Source organism: Meleagris gallopavo, chromosome 2 (assembly GCF_905368555.1).
Source record: "Meleagris gallopavo chromosome 2, MGAL_WU_HG_1.1, whole genome shotgun sequence".
In the NCBI taxonomy this organism is placed as follows: domain Eukaryota; kingdom Metazoa; phylum Chordata; class Aves; order Galliformes; family Phasianidae; genus Meleagris; species Meleagris gallopavo.
In genome coordinates, this window is record NC_139405.1 from 4,427,311 (window position 1) to 4,454,640 (window position 27,330).

A 27,330-nucleotide genomic window follows, 5' to 3' on the forward strand; every position below is an offset into this window, starting at 1 on the left:
GATGGAGCAACTTGTACGGGATACTATGTGGTAGACAAGAAGGTGCTTGGGAGTCATCAGCATGGATTCAAAAAGAGGAAGTAATGACCAACTTGAAACACTTCTGTGGTAAAGTGGTTAGCTTGGTAGGTGAGGACAGAGCAGTATATTGACCACCTGGTCTTCAGTAAGGCTTTTGATCCTATCTCCCACGAGATCCTCTTGATGTATGGGCTGGATAGGCAGATGGTGAAGCAAACTGAAAGGCCAGAGGGCAGCGATCAGTGGCAAAAATCTAATTGGAGGCTAGCAACAGTGAACCCAAGGGGCGAGACCGGGTCTGGTCTGGTCAGTATCTTCACTAATGGTGTGGGTAACGCGGCGCGTGACAATACTGGCAGGAATGGTGTTGTGCTTCCAAACAGGGGAACTCGGGTAGGCTGTAGAAATGAAGTTCGACAAGCGCAAACTCCTGCCTCTGGGGAGGAGCAACCCCAAGTGCCGGCACATGCTGCGGTCTGGCTGCTGGGCAGAGAAAGACCGGGGGATCTGGTGGATCCAAGCTGACCAGGAGCCAGCACCGCGCCCTGGCTGCAAGGAAGGCTAACGCTACGCCGGCCTTTCTAGGCACAGCATTGGCAGCAGGCGGAGAAAGGTGAACCCGCCCTTCCCTCGCTGGGCCTTTACCGCACAGACTCTCCGCTGCCAGCCCCGAGCGCCGCTCCCGCACAGACCCGCCAGGCGCAGGCCCGGGCCCGGCTGCAGGCGGCGCCATCCCCGCCCCGCCCGGCGGCAGCGCGCAGGCGCCTCGCGGGGCCGGACGCGGAAGCGGGCGCGGCGGCGGCGGCTCTGGTCCGGCCCCGTGCTGTCGGCCGGCCGCGGGGCCGGGCCCGGAGTTGGAGCGGCGGGCGGAGGCGAGCGGGGAGGCTCGGAGGCGGAGCTAGGCCGCGGGGTGAGCGGAGCGGCCTGGAGGCGTCGCGGCTGCTCCGTAGAGGGCAGGGGCGAGCGAGGGAAGCGTGTGCGGCGCGGTGACGTGAACCTGTGGGTACGGAGTGCCTGTGTGCGCCGTGCGGGAAGAAGAGCCGTTCGGCTCGTGGGGAGGCGTGCCGTGCGGCACACGGGAGGGTAACTCGGCCCTTTGTTACGGGGAGACCGCAAGGGCATCAGCTGGGCGCCGCTGGATTGCTGCAACCTGCCAGGAAAGCGCAACTGAAGGTATATACATATATATATATATATAATATATTTATTTTCAAGGATGATGTGTGTGACCATCAGCTGTACAGGGTGCTGCTTCACCGCTCTCATGCCTGTACATGTCAGTGACCCAAGAGAGCCCATTTCTGCATTCCCAGCACAACCTGCCTGGGCTCTGTGAGAACCCTCTGTTCTTATCAGGCTGATCCAGCTTCCTCTGCAGTGATGAAGTCGGTCCTCTACTTGGCTAATTGATTGCTGGCACTCGGTCTTAAATAGCAAATTGCTTTGTGCTCTTCTTTGCCTGGATGATAGTAAAGTGTTGTGACTCCTTTTATGTAGCTCAGAGATCTGTAGAACAACCAGGCAGCAGAGCTGGTGGGTCTGCCTAGCAACTAAATGTTTTAAAGGCAAATTTATACCCAAGAAGAGGAAATAGTGACTGGGAAATACTGAGTGGCTTTTAGATAGTGATGAGCATGAGCTGAGAAACAGCTGGTTATTTTCCTCAAGGACTGGTGATTCCTGTTGGTTCAAAAGCCACAGCGAGAGGCAGCATCTGCCTGAAGCCTTGAGCTCTGCATGACCTTGTAGTCTGTGCTCAGACAAAGACACTGAATAACAAGTCCAAAAGCAGAAGTGCAGAAGCACTGACTTCTGCAGGGTCGTGTTGTGGTCAGGGGTGGAAACAGGGCACAGCTCTCCAGTTTTTATTTTCTGCCATGGAGTCGTACAATGGCTTGGGTTGGAAGGGATCTTAAGGATCATCTAGTTCCAATGCCCTGTCACGGGCAGGGTTGCCACCCCCTAGATCAGACATTACATCATGTTCTGTCTTCCGAGAGGGCCTGAACAAGACTGTTTTCCCTTGGGGATTTTGTGAGGAGAGCTGCTTTCTGCATGTACCAGTAATTCTGGGGACAGGGCTGGTACAAGAAATAGGCTCATCGTCTTGAAGTGAGATCATAAACTGCAAGATAGGGTTTCCTTCAGAGCTTTATTCGGGGTTCAGAATCTCAAAATTTAAAACTTGCACCTTGGCGGCTTCGACCGGTGAGGAACCGAGGTGCAGGCTCGCGGCTTCCCTGCACGTAGCTCAGAGATGCTAACCTGCTCCCTTTGTTTCCGCAGCGCCGTCCGGCAGCATGGTGAACGAGAGGCGCGAGGGCGGGCTGCTGGTGCAGCTGGGCCCCCAGCTGCAGGCCTACCCGCAGGAGCTGCTGCGGCAGCGGCGCGGCCCCGACGGCGCCCCGGAGTACCTGGTGCGGTGGCGCGTGGTCGGCGCGGAGGAGCGGGCGGCGGGCGGCGGCGGCGGCTCCTCCGCGGGGCTCCGCTCGGAGAGCGTGGCCGTGTGGCTGTCGGCGGAGGAGGTCCGCGCCGGCTGCCCGGCGCTGCTGGGCGGGGGGGAGCGGGCGGAGGAGGAGAGGGCGCCCGGCCCGCCGCCCGCGGCGCCGGACGAGGCCTCGCTGCTGGAGATGAAGGCCGACGTCGGGAGCCTGGTGCGGCGAGCCGGCCGGCAGCTGGGCGGCGGCGGGACCCCCGCGTCCTCCGTCCTCCACACCGTCCGCGTGCTGAGCGCGTACGCCGGCATCGGCGCGCTGGCGGGCGCCTTCAAGGAGACGGGAGCCCTCGAGCTGCTGACGGAGATGCTGTGCCACGAGGAGAAGGCGATCTGCCGCGGCGCCGGCGAGATGCTGAGGGCTCTGGCTTCGCACGACGCAGGTGGGGGCTGCCGCCGAGGGCGCCGGTCCTTCGGTAGGGCGGGGGCTCGGGGAGCGGGGCCTCGCGGGGCCGTTGGCTCTCTGCCGTCGTCGGCGTGGAGCCTCTCCTCGGGCCCCGCTGAACAGAGGCTGATCCTGCCCGAGGCTCTCGTCAGAGAGGAGCTGCCGTGGCTCGGAGGTGCCCGATGTGTTGGGCGCAGCCGGTGGGGTGCTGTGGGCCATCAGAAGTGGTGGTGTGTCCATCTGGCATGTGGTGTCCCACAAGAGTCGTCTGGCTTGTCCTGTCCTGGTGCTGAGTTCACACTGCTGTGGGACCCATGGGGAGCAGACTGGGGTTAAAATGTGACCCTTACTGTTTCCTGGACATCTGCTTTGGAGTCAGTAGTTTGGGATTGCTGGTTTGGGGGAATCCAGACAGCCCTTGAGATGCAGAAATGTGGTGTTACTTGGCAGAGCAAAATGTCATCAATTTAATTCAAAGGACAGACTGCAGATCATAGAACCACAGAATCAAAAAGTGGAAAAGGCTACTAAATGATCATCCAGTCCAACTGCCAACCCATCCCCACCGTGCCCGCTGACCATGTCCCTCAGTAACACATCTTCCTGTTTCTTGAGCACCTCTAGGGATGGTGACCCTACCACCTTCCTGGACAGCCTATGCCACTGCCTCATTGTTCTTTCAGAGAATAAATGTTTCCTAGCAGCCAACCCGAACCTCTGCTGGCACAATGTGAGGCCATCCCCTCTTGTTCTACAGCCGTTCCCTGGGAGCAGAGGCCGACCCCGCCTCACACAGCCTCCTTCCAGGTCATTGCAGAGAGCCACGAGGTCTCCCCTGAGCCTCCTCCAGACTGACCATCCCCGGTTCCCTCAGCCGCTCCCCATCACATTTATGCCCCAGACCCCTCCTAGCTCTGCTGCCCTTCTCTGGACACGCTGCAGGCCCTCGGTGTCTTTCTTGCAGTGAGGGCCCAGCACTGAGCGCAGCACTCGAGGTGCAGCCTCACCGGTGCAGAGGGATGGTCACCTCCTGCTGCTACTGGCCACACTCCCGCTGACACAAGCCGGGGTGCCGTTGGCCTTCTTGGCCACCTGGGCACACTGCTGGCTCACGTTCAGCCAGCTGTCAGCTAACAGCCCTGCAGCCTTTATGTCCGCACAGCTTGCCAGCCACCGCCCCAAGGCTGCAGCGCTGCGTGGGGCTTGTGTGACCGAAGTAAAGCACCTGGCGCTTGGTCTTGTTGTAGCTCATACAATTGGCCTCTGCCCATTGATCCAGTCTATCCAGACGTAGGTCCCCACTGCCCTCAGGAAGATCAACACTTTCTCACAACTTACTGTCATATGCAAACTTACTAAGTGTGCATTCAATCCCCTTGTCCAGATAATAAATAAAAATACTAACCAGGGCACTGAGCAGCAAAACAGTTTCTAGCCTTCCGAAGTCTGTCTGATGCAAGGAGGATGATGTAAGAGTGCTCTTTAGCGAGCTCGAATGGTTTCTGTTGTTACAGGGAGTCGGACCTATATCCTTCTGTCTCTGAGCCAGCAGGATGGCATCGAGCAGCACATGGACTTTGATGGCCGTTACACCTTGCTGGAGCTGTTTGCTGAGACGATGTCCTCTGAAGAGCACTGTGTGTCCTTTGAGGGCATTCATCTCCCCCAGGTAGTGGCAAGGCCTGACAGTTCTGGAATGGGCAGGAATGAGAGTAGGGCCTAGAGCTGGCTGGTGTCCTGCTTGTTTGGGAAAGAAGGGTGGTTGACAGTAGGCAGCTGAGCAGGACCTGGTAATACAAGGGCTGGCGCAGGATCTGGGCCTGTCTCGAGGCCGAGGTGCAGTGAGGAAGCAGGAGGAGAGCCTGTCTGTGGGCAGGGTGGGCTGAGGGGAGCTGTGTTGCTGCCCGCTGGTCCGCAGCCATTGCAGAGCTGTGAATGAGCTGGTGAGGGAGTGAGGTGCTTGGCCAGCTGCAGTCTGACAGCCCTGCCTGTTGCAGATCCCCGGGAAGCAGCTGTTCGCCCTGGTGAAGCGCTACCTGTGCGTCACTTCTCTCCTGGACAAGCTCAACAGCGACGAGGAGCAGAGCGAGGAGCGGCAGAAGAGCAGCCGTGTAAAGCAGGAGTTTGAGTTCAGCATGGCTATGGCAAACCTCATCTTGGAGCTGGTGCACGTGATGGGCTGGGACCACAGCCACAAGCCGGAGTCGCCATCCCAGCAGGAGACGAAGCCTCGCACCACCCGCTCCATCTTCCAGCCTAAAACCCCAGCCTGCATTGCTAACCCATGCCTGTGCTCTCTTCTAACCATGGTTGCCAGAAAAAGCAAAATTGTGCCTTCCTGACCCCATCAGACTTTGCTGACTGGAGTGACTATGTGGAGTATTTGAAGGCACACCTTGTGCGCGGCATGTGGGTGCGCATGCTGGAGGACTGTGGTGACATTAGAGCTGGGGATGAAGGCAAGTTTCTTCAGGGCAGTTATAAGATGCACACAGCACAGGTAGGTCGCTAGTGGAAGAAGTCTGGCTGGGTGGCAGAGGGGAGTAATAGGTGACTGGTGATTTCTTAATGGTATCTTCATATGTTTGAGGCTGGACTATAGGTATACTGTGATTTGGGCTAAATCTGTCCTATCAAAGAAGTCACCTTTCAGAGCAGAAAGTGACAGTTCTGAAATAGCTTTCCTGTTGAGTATGATCTGTCCTGCTAAGGTTTCTCAGCTTCTGTAGAGGTGGCTGTATCCTGGAACAGTTGTTTTCCCTGCTTACATCTTGGGGGTAGTTTGGGAACTGGTTAGCTGGACACAGCAAGAGCTACTTGAATGCCTTGTGCCTTTAGAAATGCCCTTTGGGTGAGTGGACCTTAAGAATTTGGTATAAAAAAATAAAGCTGTTAGTGCTGCACTGTTGCAGTAGAATTGATGAGCTTGTATCAGAGATCAGGGAAAAGGCCTCAGTACTGTAGGAAGAGCAGAAGGCCTATCTATAGGCGTTCAGCTCTAGCCATCCCCAGAACATCCCGCAAATGTTGTGTGGGTAAGTCAATGCTGGAACAGCTGGGCCTAGAGTCAGGCTTAGGGCTGGAAGAGCATTTGAGTGGGCACTGGGAGTTGTTTACTCCAGCTTGTTTGCTCCAGCTTGGACTTCTTTCTTTAGACTTCTGTCCTGGAGCCTTAAGTTAAGTTCAGTGAGGGCTGTTGTGACAATGAGGCGGGGAGCTGATGGGCTTTGTGCACCACTCCAGTTCTACATGTGGTTATCTCTGCACATTGTCTACCATTCTGGTGCTTTCGCCAAGTCTTTGAGCCTGCCAAACACTGCAGCTAGAATTGCAATCACTTCTTATAAATCAAGCTTTAGCTTTAGCTTCATCCACAGTTAGAGGGCTGTATCTGCTTCTGCCCTCTACTCAGTCCAGCATTGTGTAAATCAGGATCACAGAATATCCCAAGCTGGAAGGACCCATAAGGATCATCGTGTCTGATTCCTGGCTCCAATGCGTGGTTTGGTTGTGGAGATAGTTTGAAGCTGCTGTAATTGGTCACGGCTGTACCTCTTCAGCCTGTGCTTAGAGGCTTTCTTACTTCCAGTTGATTTCTGCAGATAACAGGTGTTCTGCAAAGGGGCCAGTTTGCACATAACTGATATTCAAAAATCAATCAAAAAACCTCAGTGATATTTGTAGAAATGCATGACTTTCTAATGCTCGTTCCAAATCTCTCTTGCTGTAAGCAAAGCTTTCTCCTAATCCTTCCAGAGGAAAGGCAGAGAATGTGAAATTACCTTCGGCACATTTAAAGACCATCACTTTTTGTTACACACTAAATCCTTTTTGGCAACTAACTCTGATTACTCCAAGCTCATCAACTGCCTCTTGGTTTTGGAGTACTTCTTGCAGCTGCAGCTTAACCAGCCAGCTTAAAATGCTCAGAATTGTGGTGGTGGGATGCTGGCAGCCTTATCTGCTGGTGTGGTAGTGGATATTATGAGCACATGCCTGTACAGGGAGAGCATAACTGCTAGGGCAGTTTGTGCTGTGCCAGTTGGCTTGCCCATCTTTGTGCTGTTTTCCAGTTCTGTTTTTTCCCCCTCATACTCCTAAGATCCTGGCTTCAGATTTCTTGCCCAGATCCTCTACTTAATCACTTTCTTCTCTGGTTTAATAATTTCCCATCTGGTGCTCTGTGCTTTTCTGAAGTTTACAATTGAAATTGAGCTTTTAATCTATAAAATCAGTTATTTCACTAAAGAAAATGAATGTGTGTCAACCTGTCGAGCTGAAAGTTGACACAGGTTTACGTGTTACTTCAAATTTGTTATTTATCTTCAACACCTTTAGTTATTTTTTCCACTAAAATATGCTTTAAAATTTTATGTACTGCTGAAGTCAAAGCACTGGAGCTGTTCTGATGATTTTTATTTTTTTAAACCATTTTTTCCCTCAAATCGTGTGTTCAAGAAACAATTTCTTGTGTTCAAGAAACCTTGAGGTGTTGTAGTGAGGGATGTGATTTAGTGGGAAATATTGGTGGTAGGTGGACGGTTGGACTGGATGATCTTGGAGGTCTTTTCCAACCTTGGTGATTCTGTGATTCAGTAAGCACTGTCTTTAGGGTTCATTGATCACTTGAGAACATCTCTGAATAACAGCAATCTTTCCCAGTTCCCAGCTGCGCCTTCTGGCAGATTACTTGGCATCTTGCTTCTCTTTCAGTTGCATCACCTTCCAGATTTGTGTCCCTCTTCCTCCTATTGATTTGCTTTCTCTTTTCATATATTCCAGCAAAACACATCCTTAGTTTTGGACCATGCAGAGATGATTTTTTCATTGTGAGTCTCCTCTATGCAATAAGTGCTTTGCATCTTGTTTTATTTTAAAGGGGATGGTTAACTTTTTGCTCCGTAATGCCTTTAACTGCGCCATCCATAAGGAGATATCCAAAGGAAATATCTTTCAGAGAGATCTTTATTCACTTATTTATGTTGAACTGAGGTGACTTCCAGTGCAGTTAGTCCATTTGGCCCATGAGTTCCTCCTTTTGTTTATTTTTCTATCTGATCAAGCGGAATGAACCTCCAGTTGCTTATTTTGAGTTGGTTGGTTTGTTTGTTTTTGCAATTGCTTTATATTCATTTAAGGCCTTTTGAAAGGCTTGCATTACTGGCAAAACTAGATCTGAAAGGTAATCAACATTCAGCGAAGACGTTTTTTGGTGTTTACATTTTCATGTCCGTGATTTCTGCCCCTATAAGTGTTGCTTGCCCACCAGTCTCTAGGAAGTTGACATCTTGCAGTGGTGCAGCCTTTGAGGATGTCCATCTTTATCCTGCTCTGTATGCTCGTACCTATGTGTGTGTCTGCAGCAGGCTCCCAGAGTTAAGTGAGAAGATTTTGATTCAAACTCTCTGAGGATTTTTCTTTCCACGGGGAGATATCAGGGATCAGGCATCTCAAAATCATCTTTGTAATGTCATTTCTAAGTTGCTGTCTTGGACCTTTTGCCATCATTCTCTTACTGAAGGGAAACTTGATTTATATCTCTGTTCTTCTTAGAAACTTTTTGTCTTGTGTCTCATACTTGCTCTGTATTACCAGCTTACCTGTCTTGTCAGCCTTCTGTGTGCCAAATGCAAACTTATGTGCATTTTTCATTGGGGCCACCCTCTCACGAGTCTCTCATTTCTCCTCTCCTTTGCTTTGATTTCTATTGCTTTCTTTACCTTTCCAAATTCTGGATGCAGTGTTGTGTAGTTTTGCCATCATTTCTTGTCCTATAAGTCTTTATATGACTCATTACATGACTCCTTTGAGATTATGTATGATGTATTGCCGGTTTGGGTCAGGGATTCTTGAAGGCTAAGTGCTGCTGTGTGTATTGCTTAACTCAGTTTCCTTCCATCTGGGGCTTTCTTGAAGTCTCTCAGCATCTGAACTTTTTGACTTCTCAGCAGCAGAACGAACATGAATGAGTGAGCAAATCTGACCGCCTGATCTGTTTCACCCCTAGGTTTTGTGGCAGTCAACAGGTCAGACCTGCTGGATGCATTGGCACATGTTGGAGATTATTGGCTTTGGAGAGGAGCGGGATGATCCTGGTGGTCAGGAGAAAGAGTGTAATCTGGTAGAAAGCTTTAATCTAGACAAAGGTGAGGTTTTGCACTGCTTGTGTGTGTCTGTATCATCTCTTTTTGATTCTGCTATGGCATGTTTTTCAGTGGTGAACTTTATATGGCTAGGTGTGTTTTTCTTTAGTAGGCTGAATTTAGCAGGCTTTATCAGCTTGATTGTGCAGAGCTCTTTAAGTAGTCACATGTAGCTGCTTGTAGTATTTTTGAATCCTAGACTTCTGTCACAATACAATAAAGAGTATAAAATTTGATTTAAACTCTCTCAAAAATACATGTTAGAATTAGCTAAACAAACTGCCAAAATAAGAGTGTAGACTCTCACAGGTGAGTCTGCCTTAGAGACCTTCATATCCACTTAAATAAGAGATACAGACTTTTAAAAGCATTAACACGTCAACTTCATGTTTAACTTCATGCCACTCAGCTTTGTGAAAGATGAGTGTGAAATGCACTTATTTCAAAAGACATCTGCAGAATCTCCTGGGATTGGGATCCTTTGATGTAGTCCTCGCTCTAGGTGAGGATAAAAGGGAGGATCTATACTTCAAGTACCCCCTCTTTGCTCAGCATCTGATATGACTCTGTCTAGGGTACTTGATGAAGTAACTCTTTCATCAAGCCCCTGATCGTTTGGTCAGGATTTAACTGCTGCAAGAGATGATATACATGAGAGCAGCAGCTAGTGATCCACTTCTAAAACATTCTTATTGCCAGTGGAAAAGATGGCTACTTTATTGACTTCTGACTCATGTAACGAAAGATTAGCTAGCTGCATGTCAGTTTGAACTGGCTGAATTAAAATGAAGTTGGTTAAATTTTTTTCCTCCATAACTCAAGTTTTGGTAGAAGTATGTGCTTTATGTCAGTTCCGTGTAAAGCTGTGTGCACTCACCATATCCTATACAGAAATTGAAGTGAAAAATTAGGTGCGTTCTGCTTTGGGTCTTGACACTTGAATAAATCTGCTTTTGCTGGCTAATTCTTGGCAGTCAGCCGTGCATATAGTTGCTTGTAGCTTCTTGGCTTGTTTGACCCTCTTCTATTGAGTCTTGAAGAAGTGAATGTCTCCTAACTTGCTTTTGCAGAGAGCTGCAAATGGTTGCTTAGCAGTTATTAAGTGTGGTTCAGTTTTTCTGAATGACCCAGTAAAAATCTAGGCTAATAACAAATGTTGTCTCCCTCTCTTGATTTTGAATGAATTTGCGAAAAGGAGCTTGATAGATGTGCAGTCTCCCTTTGCTTTTGCCTATGAGTACTTCCCTTGTTTTCCAGCAAGAGGCGTTGGGAAAAGATAGAAACTCTAGGCAGAATTCTCTTCTTACTTACTGACCATTGAGCACCTCAGGCCAGCTCTCCTGGCTGCAGACTGAGCCATGTCCTGGCACAGGCCCTGTGAGAGCAGTTTGGCAGAACAGTAAGCCTTGTGGTCCATGGGCTCTGCTCTGCAGCCCCAAGAGACTTCAGAGAAGACTGTAGTCCCTACCTGCCCCACTCCAGGGCTCTGCTTCCAGCACACTCCCTGCCTCTTGCTGCCCTCTTATCACCTCCCTGTCCTTGACTGGGATGAGATCAGGGAGGTCCTAACAAGCTCCTGCTGTGGGAGTGAGGGCTGTGCAGCAAAGGATGGCTCTGCTGGGGAAGCTGGCACGGCTGATGGTGCCTTTCCTCTCTCTGCTGTCCTGCAGCTGCACAGCCGCTTTTCTCCAAGCCCCCGGGGGGACTGTACTCACTGCCTTACCTGGGGGAGCAGCCGAGCAGAGCTGCAGCGACCCTGAGCCGCGCTGAGTGGTGGGAGCTGCTCTTCTTTGTGAAGAAGCTGGAAGTGCGGGAGCAGGAGGAGATCATCCGACTCATCCAGCAGGAGCACACTGAGCAGGTATGGGCCAGAGCGGCACGGGGAAGCCTAAGGGAGTGGGCACACGGTGCTGGGGAAGGATGTGGGGCTCTGTGCCGGCGCAGCACCTGTGTCTGGTTGGGCCCGGGCCGTCTCAGGGGCGTGGGGTCCATCGTGTGTCCGTGCGGGTTGACGTATCCCCATCCACGCAGCTGTCGGAGCCGGCCGAGGACGCCCTGCTGCAGCTGCCGGTCCCTGCGGAGCTGGCCCAGAAGGTGCTGCAGGACCTGGAGAAGCGGCTTCGGGGCAGCGCTCAGAGCGAGCTGCACGGCTCCCGTGTCTACGCCAAGTACCTGGCAGGGAGTGCGGCCGAGCAGCGCGGCGGGGGCAGTGCCACGGTGTGCTCAGAAGGTGATGACCCCGGAGCTGTGCCGGCCGAGGTGGCGAAGGAAGAGCTTTCCGCAGCCACGACTCTCAGGTCGGATTCCCAGCTGTTCCGTGAGCTCCTGGAGAGGGAAGGGCTGCGCTTCCCGCAGGCGGCGGAGCGGAGCGAAGGTGAGGGCCCGATGGAGGGAGGCTGCGGGCGCGGGAGGCGGCCTGGGGGAGGAGGCCGGCGGTGCCAGGGCCGTGGGCCCATCTCTGGGAGCTGCCGCGGGTGCTGCTGGGGATGTCGCAGCCTCCCTCCCTCCTGCAGCGTGGGGTGGCTGCGAGGGCGGCTGCGAGGGCGGCTGCCTGGCCGAGGTGTGGCGCGTGGTGGACGCGATCCTGCGTGGTGACTGCGAGGCGGAGCTGCGCGTGGCCGGACTGCGGCACGTGGTGAAGGTGCTGGAGGAGGCCCCGGAGCAGGAGCAGCACTGCAGCAAGGCCCAGGGCGGGCCGGGGACCAGGTGCGGGGCTGAGAGGGGCGGCTCTCGCGTCTCTGTGCCGCAGGTGGGCTCGCACGGGGCGATCCGAGTGCGGTGGGGCCGCGTGGGCAGGTGTAGGCGGCTCTGGGGGTCCCTGCTGAGGTGTCCTTGGCCGCACAGGGAGAAGCTGGTGAAGGCGGTGGTGGAGCTGCTGGGTGCTGAGGAGGCCGAGTCGTGCCCGGCAGCACTGGTGCTGCGGCTGGTGGCCCTGCTGATGGAGAGGTGTGACTGGTGCGTGCCCTTTGCCACAGAGGGAGGTGTGCGGGCGGTGCTGGCCTGCATGCGGCAGCACGCGGCCTCGGCCCTGGTGCAGCAGGCCGGCCTGGCGGTGAGTGCGTGCGGGAGCTCGGGGGTTGGTGCGGCCCGCTTTGGTGCCCACCGCCACTGAGCCGCTGTGGGCCACGCAGGCCCTGAAGGTGCTGGTGGGAGCCGGAGGTGCCGGCAGGAAGCCGTCGCTGCTGAGCCACGCCGACGCGCAGATGATGCGGGAGATCTTTGCCAGCATCGGTTCTGCCTGCGGCGAGGGCTCACCTGGCCTGCTGGCTGCCATCCCCGCTGCCATCCGTGCCATGCAGGGCATGCCAGGGTAGGGACGGGGCTGGGCGGGTCCTGGGGAGCTCTGCACCTGGGGAGGAAGGCGCCCACATGGCTGCATCCCCGCAGGGGCTCCTCGGGCGTGCAGAACGGGCTGCTGGTGGTGAGGATGCTGGTGGATGGGCACCGAGGCCTGGCGGAGCAGCTGGTGGGCTGTGACCTACCTGTAGTGCTACAGAGCTGCTGGCGGGCCGGGCAGGATGCTGGCTGCCCCAACGCCATGCTGGCCCTGGGCGTCATCAACCGCCTGGCGGAGCACCAGCTGCCTCGCAGCCCTGAGATGCCAGGTACTGCACGGGAGGCCCTCCGTGCCATGGCCCCGCAGGCAGGGGCTGATGATCCCAACTGTGCTGCCTGTCCCACAGGTTCCGAGGTCCTGCTACTGGAGGCGAGGGAGGCACGGGTGCCCGCAGGCGGCCTGTGGGACGGCGCGCTGCCCGAGGACGTGGTGGTGGCCCTGGAACGGCAGCTCTGCGGCGTGGCCGCCATTCCTGCGGGTGAGGCATCCCGGCAGCTGCAGGAGCGCCGGTGCTTCCGTCCGCTGCTGCGCAGCCTCGAGCTGCCGGGGGTGGAGAAGGCCGTGGGGCTGCGGATCCTCAGGTGGGGCTCGGTCGGAGTGTGGGAGCCCAGAGCAGGGCCGCCTCGTGCCCCAGCCTGAGCGGCCCCATCTGTTGTGCAGAATCTTGAGCGCGTTCCTGGACGGTTACCGGGAGGACGCGCTGCCCTGGCATGAGTGCGTGGAGCCGTGCCTGTCCTTCCTGAGCGCCCACAGCGGCGACTGTGAGGTGAGAGGGCCCCAGTGCTCCCGGGGGCAGGAAGGGCTGTGCTGCGTGCCGCCGGCTCAGGACCGTGTTCCCGCAGGTGGCACAGGAGGCGGTGGGCTTCTTGCACCGCCTGGCTACCGCCAGCAAGGACTGCGCCGTGGGGATGTGCCGTGCGGGCGCCCGTGAGACTGTGGCCAAAGCCCTGGACAAGCACGGCCCGGCCCTACCGCTGGCACCGGCCCTGCTAGAGCTGGTGAGCGACTGCGAGAGGCACGCCGCGCTCTACAGGAAGTTGACGGGCAGCATCTTGGCCGGCTGCATCCAGGTGGGCTGGGTGTCCAAGCTACCCGGCTTGGGGAGAAGGATGCGGCCCCGCTGACGGCGTGGCCCTGTCCCCATCCCCAGGTGGTGCTGGGGCAGATTGAGGAGCACCGCCGCAGCCAGCGGCCCATCAGCGTCCCCTTCTTTGACGTCTTTCTGCGCAACCTGTGCCGAGGTGAGCGCGGGAGTGGGAGCCGGGCCTCGTGCCGGTGTGTGTCCCAGCAACAGCTGGAGGCTGTGTGTGCTCTCCCTGCAGGCTCCAGCGTGGAGGTGAAGGAGGACAAGTGCTGGGAGAAGGTGCAGGTCTCCTCCAACCCACACCGTGCCAGCAAGCTGACGGACAGGAACCCCAAGACCTACTGGGAGTCGAACGGCAGCACCGGCTCCCACTACATCACCATCCACATGCAGTGCGGGGTGGTGGTCAGGTAGGGCTGTGCGGGGAGGAGATGGGTGCGGGGAGGAGATGGGTGCGGGGCTCCACGCGTGCTGTCCCTGTGGCCCCCTGCTCGGGTTGCTGGACGTGAGTGGGGGCTGCGGGGCAGCACTGTGTTTGCCTCGCCGCAGGGAGATGAGCATGCTGGTGGCCAGCGAGGACTCGAGCTACATGCCGGCCCGCGTGGTGGTGCTGGGAGGGGACAGCCCCGCCGACGTCCGTACGGAGCTGAACGCTGTGAGTTGCACCAGTGCTGCTGGGCCGCGAGGTGATCCCGGCCGTGGCTGCACAAGGGCTGACCGGGAGTGTGAGGGTGGCTGCTCTGACTGCCCACGCTGAGAGCTGCCGTGTGCCCGCAGGTGACCGTCCTGCCCTCGGCCAGCAGGGTGGTGCTGCTGGAGAACATGACGCGCTTCTGGCCCGTCATCCAGATCCGGGTGAAGCGGTGCCAGCAGGTGGGAGCTGCAGCCAGCCCGGGGCATGGCAGTGGGCGTCAGGGATGCACCCAGAGCTCAGGGTTGTGTTTTTCCGCAGGGCGGCATCGACACGCGCGTGCGTGGCATCGAGGTGCTGGGGCCCAAGCCCACCTTCTGGCCCATCTTCAAGGAGCAGCTGTGCCGGCGCACGTTCCTCTTCTGCAGTGCTCGGGCGCACGTGTGGTGCCAGGAGATCCACCAGGATCGGGGGCAGCTGCTGCAGCTCTTTGGCAAGTGAGTGGTGCGTGGGCTGTGCTGTCTGTCCCTGGGTCCCGAGGCAGCAGGGGTGGTGCTGGCAGCCCGAGAGGGGACCGTGGGGCAGAGGCCGAGTCCTACCCTGGGAGGAGTGGGGCTGCAGCAGTCCCCCGCCTGGTGAGGGGCAGGGCGGGGAGCGATCGCCATCGCCATCGCCCCCTGGAGTGGCGAGGCGGTTCCGCGTGCAGTCGGTGGGCGTTTGGTGCCATGCCGTGCCGCCCCCTCGCCGTTTCAGGCTGAACCGGGCATTACGGCACGAGCAAGACTTCGCCGACCGCTTCCTTCCGGATAATGAGGCGGCCCGAGCCCTGGGCAGGACGTGCTGGGAGGCCCTGGTGACCCCCGTGGTGCAGAGCATCACCGGCCCAGGTACCGCCGTCCTCCCGGGCCCTCCCCGCAGCGCCCGAGGCTTCCCCTGAGTCTCTGCGTCCCGGCAGACGCCAGCGGCATCAGCCCTCTGGCCTGGCTGCTGGGCGAGTACGTGGGGAGCGCAGAGCAGTCCCGCGGCGACGCCTTCGGTTCCTGCGTGCGGCGCCTGACGCAGCTCCTGGTGCACGTGGGCCCGGGCGGCGCGGAGCCGGAGGAGGCGGCAGCGGCCGGTGAGCGCGGGGCCGCGTTGGTGCGGGGCCAGGCGAGGGGCGGCGTGCGGGGCTGAGCCTCGGCCGTGCCTTGGCAGGCGGGAAGGAGGGCAGGAACGAGGAGACGCCAGCCCGGGCGGCGGCGGCGGCGGCAGTGGCGGCAGCGGCAGTGAAGTGTGGCGGCCTGTGGGACGTGGTGCGGTGCTGGCGTGGCGTGGTGCAGCAGCAGGTAGGGTGCGGGGCGGTGGGTGCTGGCCGGGCCTGCGTCGGTCCCGCTGCAGCTCACCCCTCGGCCGTGCCCGCAGGTGCAGCGGTTCCTGGAGACGTCGGGGCAGGCACCGGCCGTCGTGGAGCGGTACTGCGCGCTGTACCGGCGCCTGCGCGGGGCCACGGAGGAGCTGTTCGGGCAGCGGGCCGCCTTCGTGGCAGCCCTGGGCCAGGGCTTTGCCGGGGCTCTGCTGCAGCTCTCCTTCCTGACCGCCCTGCACGTGAGTCCGGGGCCCGGCGTGGCCCTCGCCGGTGCCCGTGCCCAGCTGCGCTCCCTCCTGGGCCGGGTCACCCGTGTCCCCTTCTGAGTGCCCCGGGGCTCCTGCCCGTGCCCCGTCCCCGCTGTGGCCGCCCCGTGCCCACACGGCCATCCCCGTCCCTGCGCAGGTGAGCGAGCGGTTCGCCCGCTACCTGGATAAGAAGGTGCAGGAGCTGCACGGGGCTGTGGGCAGTATGGGGCAGCTGCAACAGATCCTGGAGCCCTTTGTCGTCTTCGGCGGCCTGGAGTTTGCCCACACCTTCGAGCACTTCTACCGGTGAGTGCGCTGCCCCTGCTGCACCCTGGGGAGGGAAGGGCTGCTGGGCCCCGGGGCTCCGTGGCCCTGCGGGGGCCCGTCCTGGTTGTGGCGGGGCCGGCGGCCGCGGGGCTGAGGCGGCCCTGACCCGCGGCTCGGCAGGCTGTACCTGGGGGACCGGCTGCTGGCGCAGGGGCCCTCCTGGCTGGAAGGGGCTGTGGTGGAGCAGATGGGGCCGTGCTTCCCCCGCCGCTTCCCCCAGGAGATGCTGGGCGACCTGGCGGAGTCGGAGGAGCTGCGGCGGCACTTCCGCCTCTTCCGGCTGCAGGAGCGGGACCGGCGGCTGCTGGAGCGCGGCCTGGGCGCAGAGAGCACCGAGGCTGAGGTGAGGGTTGGAGGGATGGGGGCCGGGGGCTCTGGTGGAGTCCCGGGCCCTTCCTGAGCCGCCCTCCGTCCCCAGGCTCCAGGGGAGGCCCCTGCGGCAGATACACCGGAGGTGGAGGTGCTGGTGCTGTCCCCGCGCTGCTGGCCCGTGTCCCCGCCGTGCTACATGGAGGAGCCCCGGAGGTTCTTCCCGGCGGCGCTGAGCTCCCCGCTGGATGAATTCGCGGCCTTCTGGCGGCACAGTGAGTGCGGCGGCCGTGGGGTCGGGGCTCTCAGCCGGCGGTGCGGGGGCACCGGGAGCGCCTGCGAGGCTGATGCTGCCCTGGCAGGCCAGAGCCGGCCGGACTGGGTGTGCGCGAGGCCCCAGCGGCTGCAGTGGACGTGGCTGGGCCGTGCTGAGCTGCGCTTCGCAGACTGCGTCCTCCACGTGTCCACGCTGCAGATGTACATCCTGCTGCACTTCAACAGCGCTGAGGTAAGAGCCGAGGCTGGGGCCGGGAGGAACGTGGCTGGTGCTGCCTTCTGGGGGGCTTCCAGTGGTGTTCTTGCCTGGTCATCGCTCTCCGTCCCTCTGCAGGAGGTGGCGGTGGAGGCCCTGCTGCAGGCGACGGGGCTCCCTGCCGAGCTGGTGCACCAGGCCCTGGCCCCGCTGACCCACGGTGATGGCATCCTGGTGCAGAGCTGCACGCAGGGGGGTGAGTGTGGGGCTGGGTATCCCTGGGGCAGCGCTGGCCTGGCTCCTTGTGGTGCTAGGTGGGGAAGTGGGAGTTTGGGATGTAATTAATGGGCTGGGTACATCTGGCTGCTGACACCTGGGTCTGAGCGTGAGGTTAGGGCAAGGAAGCTGGAAGCCGAGACTGAGGTTTGGGAATGTTGTGTGCGGGCCCAATCTCTGTGGTTGGTTGGTGTTGGGTGTGAGGTCTTTGCATGGTGTTGAGTATTGTGTGAACATGATGGACTTGAGGGTTTGTTGGGGGGACTGGGATCAGGGTGAGAGCTGCAGATGCAGCAGCGGGAGGCCCCAGGTTGGCTCCAGCAGCCACACAGGCCTCGTGGGGCTCCTTCAGGGACCAGCTCGGGGCCTGGCTGACCGTCGGCCGGGTGCAGCTCCAGGTGCCCTGCGGCTGAACCGGGCGGCCCTGGCCCATGCCTCTGGCCGCCAGCTGAGGCTGCTGCCCCGGCAGAGGTACCTGCGGGCAGAGAGGGCTGAGAGCAGTGCCTTGGAGAGGAAAAGGAATGTTCTCTGCTGCCTCATCACCCGCATCCTCAAGGCGGAAAAGCAGCTGCACATCGACAACCTGGTGTTTAAGGTATGGAGGCTAAAGGTTTGGGGGGCAGAGAGGGGCTGCTGGGTGATGAGTGAAGAGTGATGCGTTCTTGTGCTGTTGCAGGTGATCGATGCCTGTGAGAAGGGAGAGCTGGGGCCAGGCCTGCAGTTCCTGAGCTTCTGTTGTCACAGTGTGGACGTGCTGTCCTGTGTCCTGCACCTGCTAAACCAGGGCTACCTCCGGCGCCAGGATGAGAGGCCTCATGTCCTGGAGTACGTCTCTGCTGAACGCACATCACCTCTTGGAGGCCAGGCACAGATGGTTTTCCACAGAAGATCTCCAGAATCTTCTTTGGATGAGAATAGCACAGACTGCCTGAATTGGTAGGGATGCATGTCACCTGCTGTTAGGGTGTTGTGCATCTCCATGTTGTACGAATGTGACACATTATTCCATTTTAGGTTGAATCCTAGCATAGAAAGATCAGAGGAGTTTCTGCTGGCAGTGCTGCAAGTGCCAATGGGGCACACACTTAGTCTGGAGGAAGCAAAGCTGCTCATGAACCAGACAGTACAACAGGTCCAGGATACCTTGAGCATCCCAGAGGATGTTGCTCGACACCTCCTAATGCACTGCAGGTGGAATGTGGATTTTCTGATCCAGTGTTATGTAGAGGACCATGAATCTCTGCTCATCTCCTCGGGGCTCCAGGTGGAAAATGCCCAGCGCCCTCCAAGCCCAGGAACCCACTGCCCAGTCTGTGTGAACCAGCTGTGTCCCACTGAGAAGCCACCCACCCTCTGCTGCATGCATTACTGCTGCAAGGTGAATATCAGAGTCTTTAGCTCCTGTAATTTGGCAGGGATTGCTGCTGTCTAGAAACAGCTGTTCCTTCTCCGAAGTTATCGAGTGATTTTCACAGAGCTCATACTTGTTAGCTTCCTTGTTTGTTGTGATCCTTCAGCTTAGAATTAGTCTGTTCCCATTGTTGTGCTTTTGCGTATTTAGTGATGGTTCCATGTAGCCTCAGCTGGGTGAGGTGGGCTCCTGGGCTGGGATTTCTCCTTCACATGACCCAAGTGCATAGCTCCTGTCTAGCTCTGATCTCTCCTATATTTTCACAGCCTTGTTGGAATGAGTATCTCACAACTCGCATTGAACAGAACATGGTCCTCAACTGCACCTGTCCCATCTCTGAGTGCTGTGCACAGCCGACCACAGCATTCATCTGTTCCATTGTTTCCTCCAAGGAGGTTATTGCCAAGGTGAGGTGTAGAAGAGGTGGTTACTGGGTATCCATTTCGGTCATTGCAAGCAGATAATCTTGCTGCTACTTTTCTCCATCATGTATTTAAGACTGGTTTACGCAGTCATCAGAAGCAGCAGGAGCTGCTTGTTCTGATGCAGGTGTTACTTTTTTTTCCCCTTTCTTCTTTCAGTTTTTAGTTACTTTGATTCAGTTTAGAGCTGAATCCCTTCCCCACCTAGTGGCAGTTGTGGCTGTTGCATGACTGCAACAATCAGAAAACAGAAACAAAACAGAATCCTGTGTGAACTGTTAGATAGAGAAATGAACAGTAGTCACAGTGAGTGCTCTCATCATATCACTTTAGCCCTGCAAGCTAGCAACCAAAATGGGCAAGGGTATATAAAACCATTTTATTCAGTGTATCCTTTATATCTTTTGTTTAAGAACTATTTGGCAGATTACTGCATGTATGTGGGCACTGAATTCTTAGTGGTTTTTTAAATATTGTGGTCCCACTTGTCTCAGAGCAGGATTTTATATCCTATAGCTATGACTATTTTACTGTTTTTACTGCCAGTTTTAAAAAGTTGCTTAGATGCTCTCACTGAAATGTTGTCTGTCTCCTTTCCTGCTCAGCAGTGGGATGGCTGGAGCTTTAATACCTTAACACAGAGCCACACGTACAGAGTCATAGAATAATTTAGGTTGCAATAGTATCGCCCAACTCTGTGCTCAAAATAGCCAGCTTGTTGAGTGAAGATCTAATAGTTTTAACACTGATGTTAAAACATACTGCTCCAGGTTCAGTCTTTTGCATCTTCCATTTAGGTAGCTCTTGGCAGTGATAAGAGGCCCCTGTGCTGCCTTCTCTCCAGGCTGAGCAAACCCAGCTCTCTCAGTGTCCTCTCATACATCTCATGCTCTAGTGTCTGACTGTTTTGGTGGCCTGTGGACTGCACTTCTATTCTGTTAACGTCTGTCTTGTACTTGGAAGCCCAAACAGTTGCTAGTGTCCACTTGTGACAGCAGTAACAATAGCTGTGAGAAATCCCCTCTCTTGCCTGCTCCCTGCACTCTTGCTGATACAAGAGTTTTTATCCCCAGAGGTGCTTTCCAGTTCTTAGCTGATCTGATTAGCTGATCTTAGCTGATAAAATAATGTCCTGATATGAGATGAGGCATGGGGTAAAGACACAAAGGGTACAAAATACCAAACTAGCTCAGTGCTTTTCTGTTGCAAGCAGTTGTTAAGGTGGGTGTAGAGCCCAGAGGTTCCAGACTCCAGGTGTAAGGCCTAGCCATCCAGATTCTCTGCCTTATGTCTCCTCTCTGGCTTCTCCTTACAGTATGAAAAAGCCCTTCTCAGATGCTATGTGGAATGTTGTTCCAACCTGACATGGTGCACCAACCCTCAGGGCTGTGATCAGATCCTTCTTAAGGATGGACTTGGTTATGAGGCAGCCTGTTCCAAGTGCTCCTGGATATCTTGTTTCAACTGCAACTTCCCAGAGGTGAGGCTGAACTGAATTGCAGGCTTTGCTGCCCTGGGTTTGGCACTTACCTTTCTGTTTTTGTGTGGTTGACTGTCTCTCCCTTTCAGGCCCATTATCCTGCTAGCTGCAGCCACATGTCTCAGTGGGTGGATGACGATGGCTACTATGAGGGAATGACAAGTGAAGCCCAAAGCAAGCATCTGGCTAAACTCATTTCAAAGCACTGTCCAAATTGCCAAGCTCAGATAGAGAAAGATGAGGGGTGTCTGCAGTGAGTATCCATTCTTATTTGGTACTTAGTACAGGAACATGCAAAGACACAGTTAGCTCCACTGTGCTGTGTTACTGAAGGAAGAGATGAGGTTTCCTGTAGATCTCACTCTAAACTGCAGACTTCTTAGTTTACCCTTCTCAATTAGGTGGTACTTTGAGATTGTGCTGCCTCTTTTCCTCGTTTGGTACTGGAGACATGATAGTTTTTTTTTTTCTTTTTTAAAAAGCATCATTTACTTCCAGCAGAACTTCAAAAAATACCTGCAGGGAAATGCTTAGTAATGAGAGAATGAGAGTGACTGGACTGCATGCTTCAGCCCTGTGGCCTAGGGGAGCACTGGGAGTAACTGTTTTCAGGCAGCTTTTAGGACTGAATGATTCCCATTGTTCTTGTCCATCCATGCAGTATGACGTGTGCCAAGTGTAATCATGGCTTCTGCTGGCGTTGCCTCAAGCCCTGGAGGCCAACTCATAAGGATTATTACAACTGCTCTGTTATGGTAAGTAATTTGCTCTGTCCCAGTGGTTTGTGCTCGTGTTCAGGTATACCTGGCCTCTCAGCAGAGGCTGAAGATCTAAAGGAAGGTGGGAGGCAAATGGATGAGACCAGGCTCTTCTCGGTGGTGTGTAGTGATTGGACAAGGAGCAGTGGCCTAATATTTGACATAGGAAGTTCTGTACTAACGTGTGGTAGAACTTCTATATGGTAGGGGTGACAGAGCATTGGAACAGGCTGCCCAGAGAGGTGGTGGACTCTCCGTCTGTGGAGATATTCAAGACCCATCTGGATGCCTACCTGTGTGACCTGTTGTAGGGAACTGCTTTAGCAGGGAGTTGGACTCGAGGATTTCTTGAGTTCTCTTCCCCAGCTCCTGCGATTCTTTGATTTTGTGATCTCTACTTCTGCCCTTTTCTGTGGGCTCAACATCAAGCACTCGCCACTGATACTGACAGTATTGTCAATGCCTATATCTGTGGTAGCCATTTCCAGGCAATACTGGCACCTGTGGGAAGTTGTTACAGGTTACTTCTACCTGTCTTTTCAGGTGAGTAAAGCAGCTTGGCAGGAGAAGCGTTTTCAGGATTACAATGAGAGATGCACCTTTCATCATCGTGCGAGGGTAAGGCCTCCTTTTTTTTTATTTGCAGAAGCTTTGTTGCCTCAGCCCTGGTGACTTTCAGTTGTGTCTCAATGCATTTCACTTGAAGCTTAGAAACAGGCTTCAGGTCTTAGTGAGGATGACTGGTTCTGGCACCCTTGATCTGGCATAAGGGATAGTTCTTGGCCTGCTTTTTTCTGTCAAGTCTGAGGAAACACAGCACCTAACTTGTGGTGTCTCACCTGCTCAGACTGATGCAGTAGTTGAAAGCAGTGGCAAAGAGTTCTGAAGGCTGAACTCTGCCTAGAGCTGAGTTGCTGTGAAAGATTAAAGCTGTAGCACAGTAGAGATGCTGTAGTTGGATGCAGTTGGGTTGCTCTCCTGCTGCTTGCATTTTCTGGTTTGGTGCTCTAGAGTGTGCAGCAATTTTCTGTGAAAGGTGCTGGGTTTTTTTTTGATCTTGTGGAGCTTGAAACTGACTTTTTTCTCTCCTGTGGTTATTGCAGGAATTTGCTGTGAGTCTGAGGAACAAGGTTTCTTCCATGAGTGAGATACCAAAAATTAGGACTTTGACCTTTGTTCTCCATGCCTGCAAAGTGCTGGAACAGGCACGGAAGGTAAGACTGGATAACAAGTTTAGGCTTTATTTTTTTTAAGTGTGTTATGCCTTTCTTAAAGTAACAAGATGCCATTAGTAACAAGATGCTGTAATCTAACAAGGGGAGGCAGAAATACCTCAAGAGGAGCAGTAGCATCAGAAAAGAAGAAAGGCTCATATTCACCTTTCTGAGCTGAGCTCCCTCTGCAGTGCTTCTCACAGCTGGATCATAAGAAACAGCTGAAGTTTACACCTTGGAATCAGCACAGGTGTTAGAGCTAGTCTAGAGTTAGTCTTAGAGTTGATTTGGTTCACTCTGATTTGAAATGCCCTAGTGGTGGGCACTTATTGAGAACTCTCCAGATACTGATACATTTAGGAAGTCCCTCTTGATGGTCATGATTTTTCTTTCTTCACTGCATGATGAGCTGTAGGTATTTTAGGTGCACTGACTTAGGTGCCCTGCTGGCTGTGTTATGAAGGATTTGTAGTGCAGCCACTGGATCTGTGCAGCAAACCTGTAGTAGGATAGACCTGCAATGTTTTCTTTCCCCTGAAACCTGGGGAGGATGTGGGAATTGCCTTTACCATGCATACCTTCTTTGTACGGACAGATCTGATTTTGAGAAACATTTGGAACAAGAGAATCTGCCCTGTTTTGTCTTCTCAGTATGGCAATCCCTATGTTTGCTAGGGTACACATCATTGTTTCCTGCTGCTGCTGGCATTTCTGGCCTCCTTTCTTTAAATAGAAACAGTGGTCTTGTTCTTGCTGGGTACCTGGATGGCTTTTAGCAGTCAATCATCCTTAACAGAAGCATGTCAGTTCTTGAAATTTCATCTTGGGCTCTTGGGGCTGAGTAGCACCATATTTGTTTTCCCTTGGCTTCAGTTCTCTATGTTCAGTGCCGTGTGAGTTCAACCCAGGCTGCCCAGCAATGGCGAGGTTCTGTGCACTGATTGTTTTCCCTGTTGGTCAGTCACACTTGTTAGGCATTTGCAATCTGTGTTCTTGTGATGTTTTGTGAGTTGGGAGCAATCTGGTATTTAAATTCAAAATAATGACACTTTCATTTTCAATTTAAATTTTATGAGCATGTCTAGGTGGCCTGGCTCTGCTGTCACTTGGCAGAATGGTTTACTGGGCTGTTACAACAGACCAGAAATGTGCCAGACTTCTCTCAGCCATTGATACTGAGGATTGGAAGAATTTGGTGCTGCTCTCCTTCTTTCCTTGCCCACACTGAAGCAGAATGCTTAACAGCATGGTCTGTACTGCTCCAGGTGCTGGCCTACTCCTGTGTGTACAGCTATTATAACCAGGACACAGAAAGCGTCGATATTGTGGAACAGCAGACTGAGAGCCTAGAGCTTCACACAAATGCTCTGCAGATCCTTCTAGGTAAGCCCCACAGTCTCTCCAAAGTACTGACTAGCAGTTTCTGATATGTGGTTCAAAGGGTGATAGCTCTGTAGTGCGTGGGCAATAGCATACACACCAGCACCCAGCAGATATCTGGTCACATCTCCCAGCATGTTTCTGACTTCTCAATGTCATTTGGAGGAGGTCTATTGAAGTAATTTGGCTGCTAGCACAGTTTGATGCAGTAATAAGCAATATGCTTCCTTCTGAAGGAGGAATGAATTTGCACAAGGAATCTAAGTAGCTGTGACTGGCTTGATAATGAGCTCAGAGACTTGTTTTCTGCTTCAGAGCATGGGGAGCAGTGTGATTTTTTTTATCTCGAATTGTAGAGGAAACCCTGCTGCGGTTCCAGGACCTGGCTTCTTCTCTTCGGCTTCTGAAAGCAGAGCATTTCAGTACTGGTTTGGAGTTGGTGCATCGGATCAAGGAGCGTCTCTTTGCAATTCTCTGGCATTCCACACAGGTGAAGTCCCTGGGATCAAGGTGGCTTGTCTTGCTCTGATCTAGTTTGATTTTGGCCAGCCTAGAAAAGGGCTTGATTAGCTGAGGTTACAGACTGTGAGGTGCTGTGAGTACGTGTGGGTAGTGGGAAGGGGTTTGCAGTACAAAGTAACCTCACATTACATGTTGTCTCTCTCTTCTGGCTGTTTTTCCATGCTGGCAGGATTTCCGTATTGGGCTTGAGGCTTTGGCAGATCCTGCTCAGACTAAGGTGAAACTCTCAAATGTGCCTTCTTCGTCCCCTGCCTCTTTAGGGTGAGTTTTCTTCACAGGGTAACAAGGAAAGGTGGTGAGTGCAGAAGCACTCATGTCCAGTTTTCCCCTGTCCTCCCTGAAATGCATAATAGTTAATAAAACATATTGATTTCTTGTGTCCTGTATTGTGGTTTGAAATGAGAAGGTAAGTAACAGTTGTGTAGTGGAGGTTTCACTGGGTTCTCTTAGGCTATAGTCGAGAAAGCTCCATTGTTGGCAGACCCAGTTATGGGCGTTGCTCTACCTGGACTCTCCTGGGTTCTTGCATAGAGTCACCTGCTCTTTCTTCAGGAGTGTGTTAGAGATCTAGGAGGTACCTGAATGAGAACAACAAAAAGAACACACTTGGAGATAAATACAAGGGCCTAGCACTTGCTTTAGGAAGGGACTGGAGAAGACACGGCTGTAAAATAGTGTGTTGAGAGGTGAAATTAATGGTTTCTTGTGACCCTCATCTGGAGTACTGAGCTGGAAGTTGTTAAGTGTGATTGAAAGGTGATGAGTTTAAAGCAAAGTTCCCTTCTGTATGATACACTGCTTAAACCAAAGGACACAACTGGTAGTTGCAGTCCCACTGTGACCAGACCCTTGGACAGCTGCTGTGTTTCTGGGAGCTAAACAGGGTATGCTGAGGATTGCAAGAAGAAATGACAGATGGGCCAAGAGAGACTCAGTTTTAGGGCAGGGTTTCTTATTTCTTCCAAGGAGGCTGAGACTCAGAGCTGCTGACTGCAGTATGCTGGCCTGTCCAGAGGTGGCTTACTGGCACATCCCTGTGCTGCGTGCGTGGATAAAGCCATTTAATCACCACTTTCTAGGCGTACCTGCATAGCTGCTGAATTCCTAAGACTTAGCTTTGGCAGAGGTTGCAGAGGTGATGGAGGTGGGAAGGACAAGGGTAGTGGGGCTGGGTCACGGTTGCTGCTCTGATATTCTTCTCTTCACCAGGCCCAAAAGTGCCATCTTATGCGAGTCCCCCAACACAGATGAAGATGGCAGTGAAGTTGAAGATGAGGAGTATGAACCACACTGGCAGGAAGACTATGATGATGATGACGACGACGACCTAGATGAAGACAACTTTCTGTTTTATGATGAGTCAGATAACCTTGATTGTGACTCCTACTTTGATGATGATGATGCCTATGACTAGAGGTGGACTGTTGTCATCCGAGCTGCCAGCCTGGGTCTCTGCCTCCAGGCTGCAGTGACCAGTTTATCTTTGTGTCTTTCCTCAAAGAGAGTGAGGAGCTCCCAGGCAGAATTAAGAGACATATTCTTTGGGAGCTGCTTCCTCCTTAACTCCCCTTTAATATGCACAGCTCTTGCTCTGGATAGATGGGCTGTGTTACTGTGGTCACACTTCCCAGAAAAACATCTCTTGTTTCTATTTCCACCCTATTTACATTCATCTAGTTGAGTTAGAAGGTCACAGCTTGGTTCCAAGTTGAGGACTGTGTGGCACCTGTTAAAGGAGTTAAGAGGTTAGTCCTTTGGAGTGATCTCCTCAAGTCCTGTGGCAGATGTCCTCACATGACACTGTATAATTTAGCCAGTGTATAGAAATATTGTGAAGCAATGTGTTAACACTCAAGCCAAAGCCAGAGCCTGGAGCTGATGGGGTTCCCTCCAGAGCCACAGACAGACATGGCTCAGTGCATTCCTCCATCTGAGGGGGACACTGTTTTTACTGTTTGTTCTTGGAGCTGTCTTCTCTGCTATGGGACAAGATGGGCTGTTACCAGTATAGGCACAGGTTTGCAGGGCTGCATTTAAGCATATAAATGCATGCATGTACATACATCTATAAAAAATACACACATACACAGAGGATGCTTGAAATGTATGTTATCTTTAAAAAAAAAAACAAAAAAAAAAAAAAAAACAACAAAAAAACCCTGAAGAACAAGGATTGAAAAAAATTTCTTTATAAAAGTTTTTCTTTCCTAACACTAGGCTCCTTGTGGTCAATAGGGGACATGACATGGGTGCAGAGGGAGAGAGGAAAAGATCTAGATGAGCTCAGTCCAGGAATTGTGAAATTGATGAGGGTTTGGGATCCTTGCTCATTCAGACAGAGGGATGGCGAAGAGGGCAGAGTACTGGGAGGAGAGGGAAACAAGAAGTTCTCCTTGAAATGTATTGCTGATAGAAAGAAGAACCCTCAATATAAACCCTCATCTTAAGCCAAAGCTCTTAACCACGACCCAAAGCCAGACAACATCCTCCAAGCAAGTAGATGAAGACAATCCCTTTAATCTCACAGTGCCCCGAGAGCCCTGCTGGAGCTAGGCTTGTGCAGACAGAACGGAGAGGTTCACTCTCTCCTTGTTGCACATCATCCAGCTTCCTCTTTGTCCTCTAGTTTTGACTCCTGTAAAGCCTCTGCCTGTCCTCCTGGTGTCTCCCGAGCACGCATCTCCAGGCCAGAGCTGGCTGCCAGCCTACATCATGTCCTGAGCCATGCTCTGGCACTTAGAGCAGAGCCATGCTTTAGCAGGCTGAGAAGGAAGAATCCCCTGGGGCCTAAGGTCCTTATTCCTGGCCCTCACTGAAACACCATCACTATATGGCATACCTTACCATTTATTTTTTTCACTCACGGAAGCTGGGAAGAACTACAAATAGTTACAGAATGGGTGGTGCAGAGGTGTGGGGAAGTCTCTGGACTCTCAGGACGCGCTAGAGACATAAGAGCACACCAATGTGGTTAAAAGCTATCAGTCTGCTTTATTGTTAAGCACTTCTCTATTGATACATGTTAACAGAGCATTCTGCAAAACACTCTTCAACCCTTCCCACAGGCGCTT

The 27,330-nt window shown here is 54.0% G+C and overlaps 1 protein-coding gene across 1 annotated transcript; it reads left to right on the plus strand.

The window, feature by feature from the left end:
- The first annotated feature begins 758 nt into the window (after positions 1-758).
- On the plus strand, positions 759-26,470 carry LOC100548686 (cullin-9-like). The gene is given in 43 exon segments (XM_085218694.1): positions 759-1,024; positions 1,131-1,194; positions 2,308-2,898; positions 4,415-4,569; positions 4,898-5,177; positions 5,180-5,400; positions 8,908-9,046; positions 10,714-10,904; positions 11,075-11,417; positions 11,557-11,749; positions 11,888-12,095; positions 12,175-12,353; positions 12,431-12,648; positions 12,727-12,961; positions 13,041-13,146; positions 13,223-13,450; positions 13,531-13,621; positions 13,703-13,874; positions 14,014-14,119; positions 14,242-14,337; positions 14,417-14,592; positions 14,849-14,982; positions 15,051-15,212; positions 15,290-15,420; positions 15,497-15,679; positions 15,846-15,994; positions 16,136-16,358; positions 16,434-16,599; positions 16,687-16,832; positions 16,935-17,052; positions 17,465-17,667; positions 17,749-18,008; positions 18,087-18,450; positions 18,750-18,890; positions 20,221-20,385; positions 20,475-20,638; positions 21,047-21,140; positions 21,687-21,761; positions 22,247-22,357; positions 23,623-23,740; positions 24,094-24,227; positions 24,429-24,520; positions 25,469-26,470. Coding segments are annotated over 41 exon segments (7,452 nt in total). The 5' UTR covers positions 759-1,024; positions 1,131-1,194; positions 2,308-2,321; the 3' UTR covers positions 25,674-26,470.
- Positions 26,471-27,330: the final 860 nt, after the last annotated feature.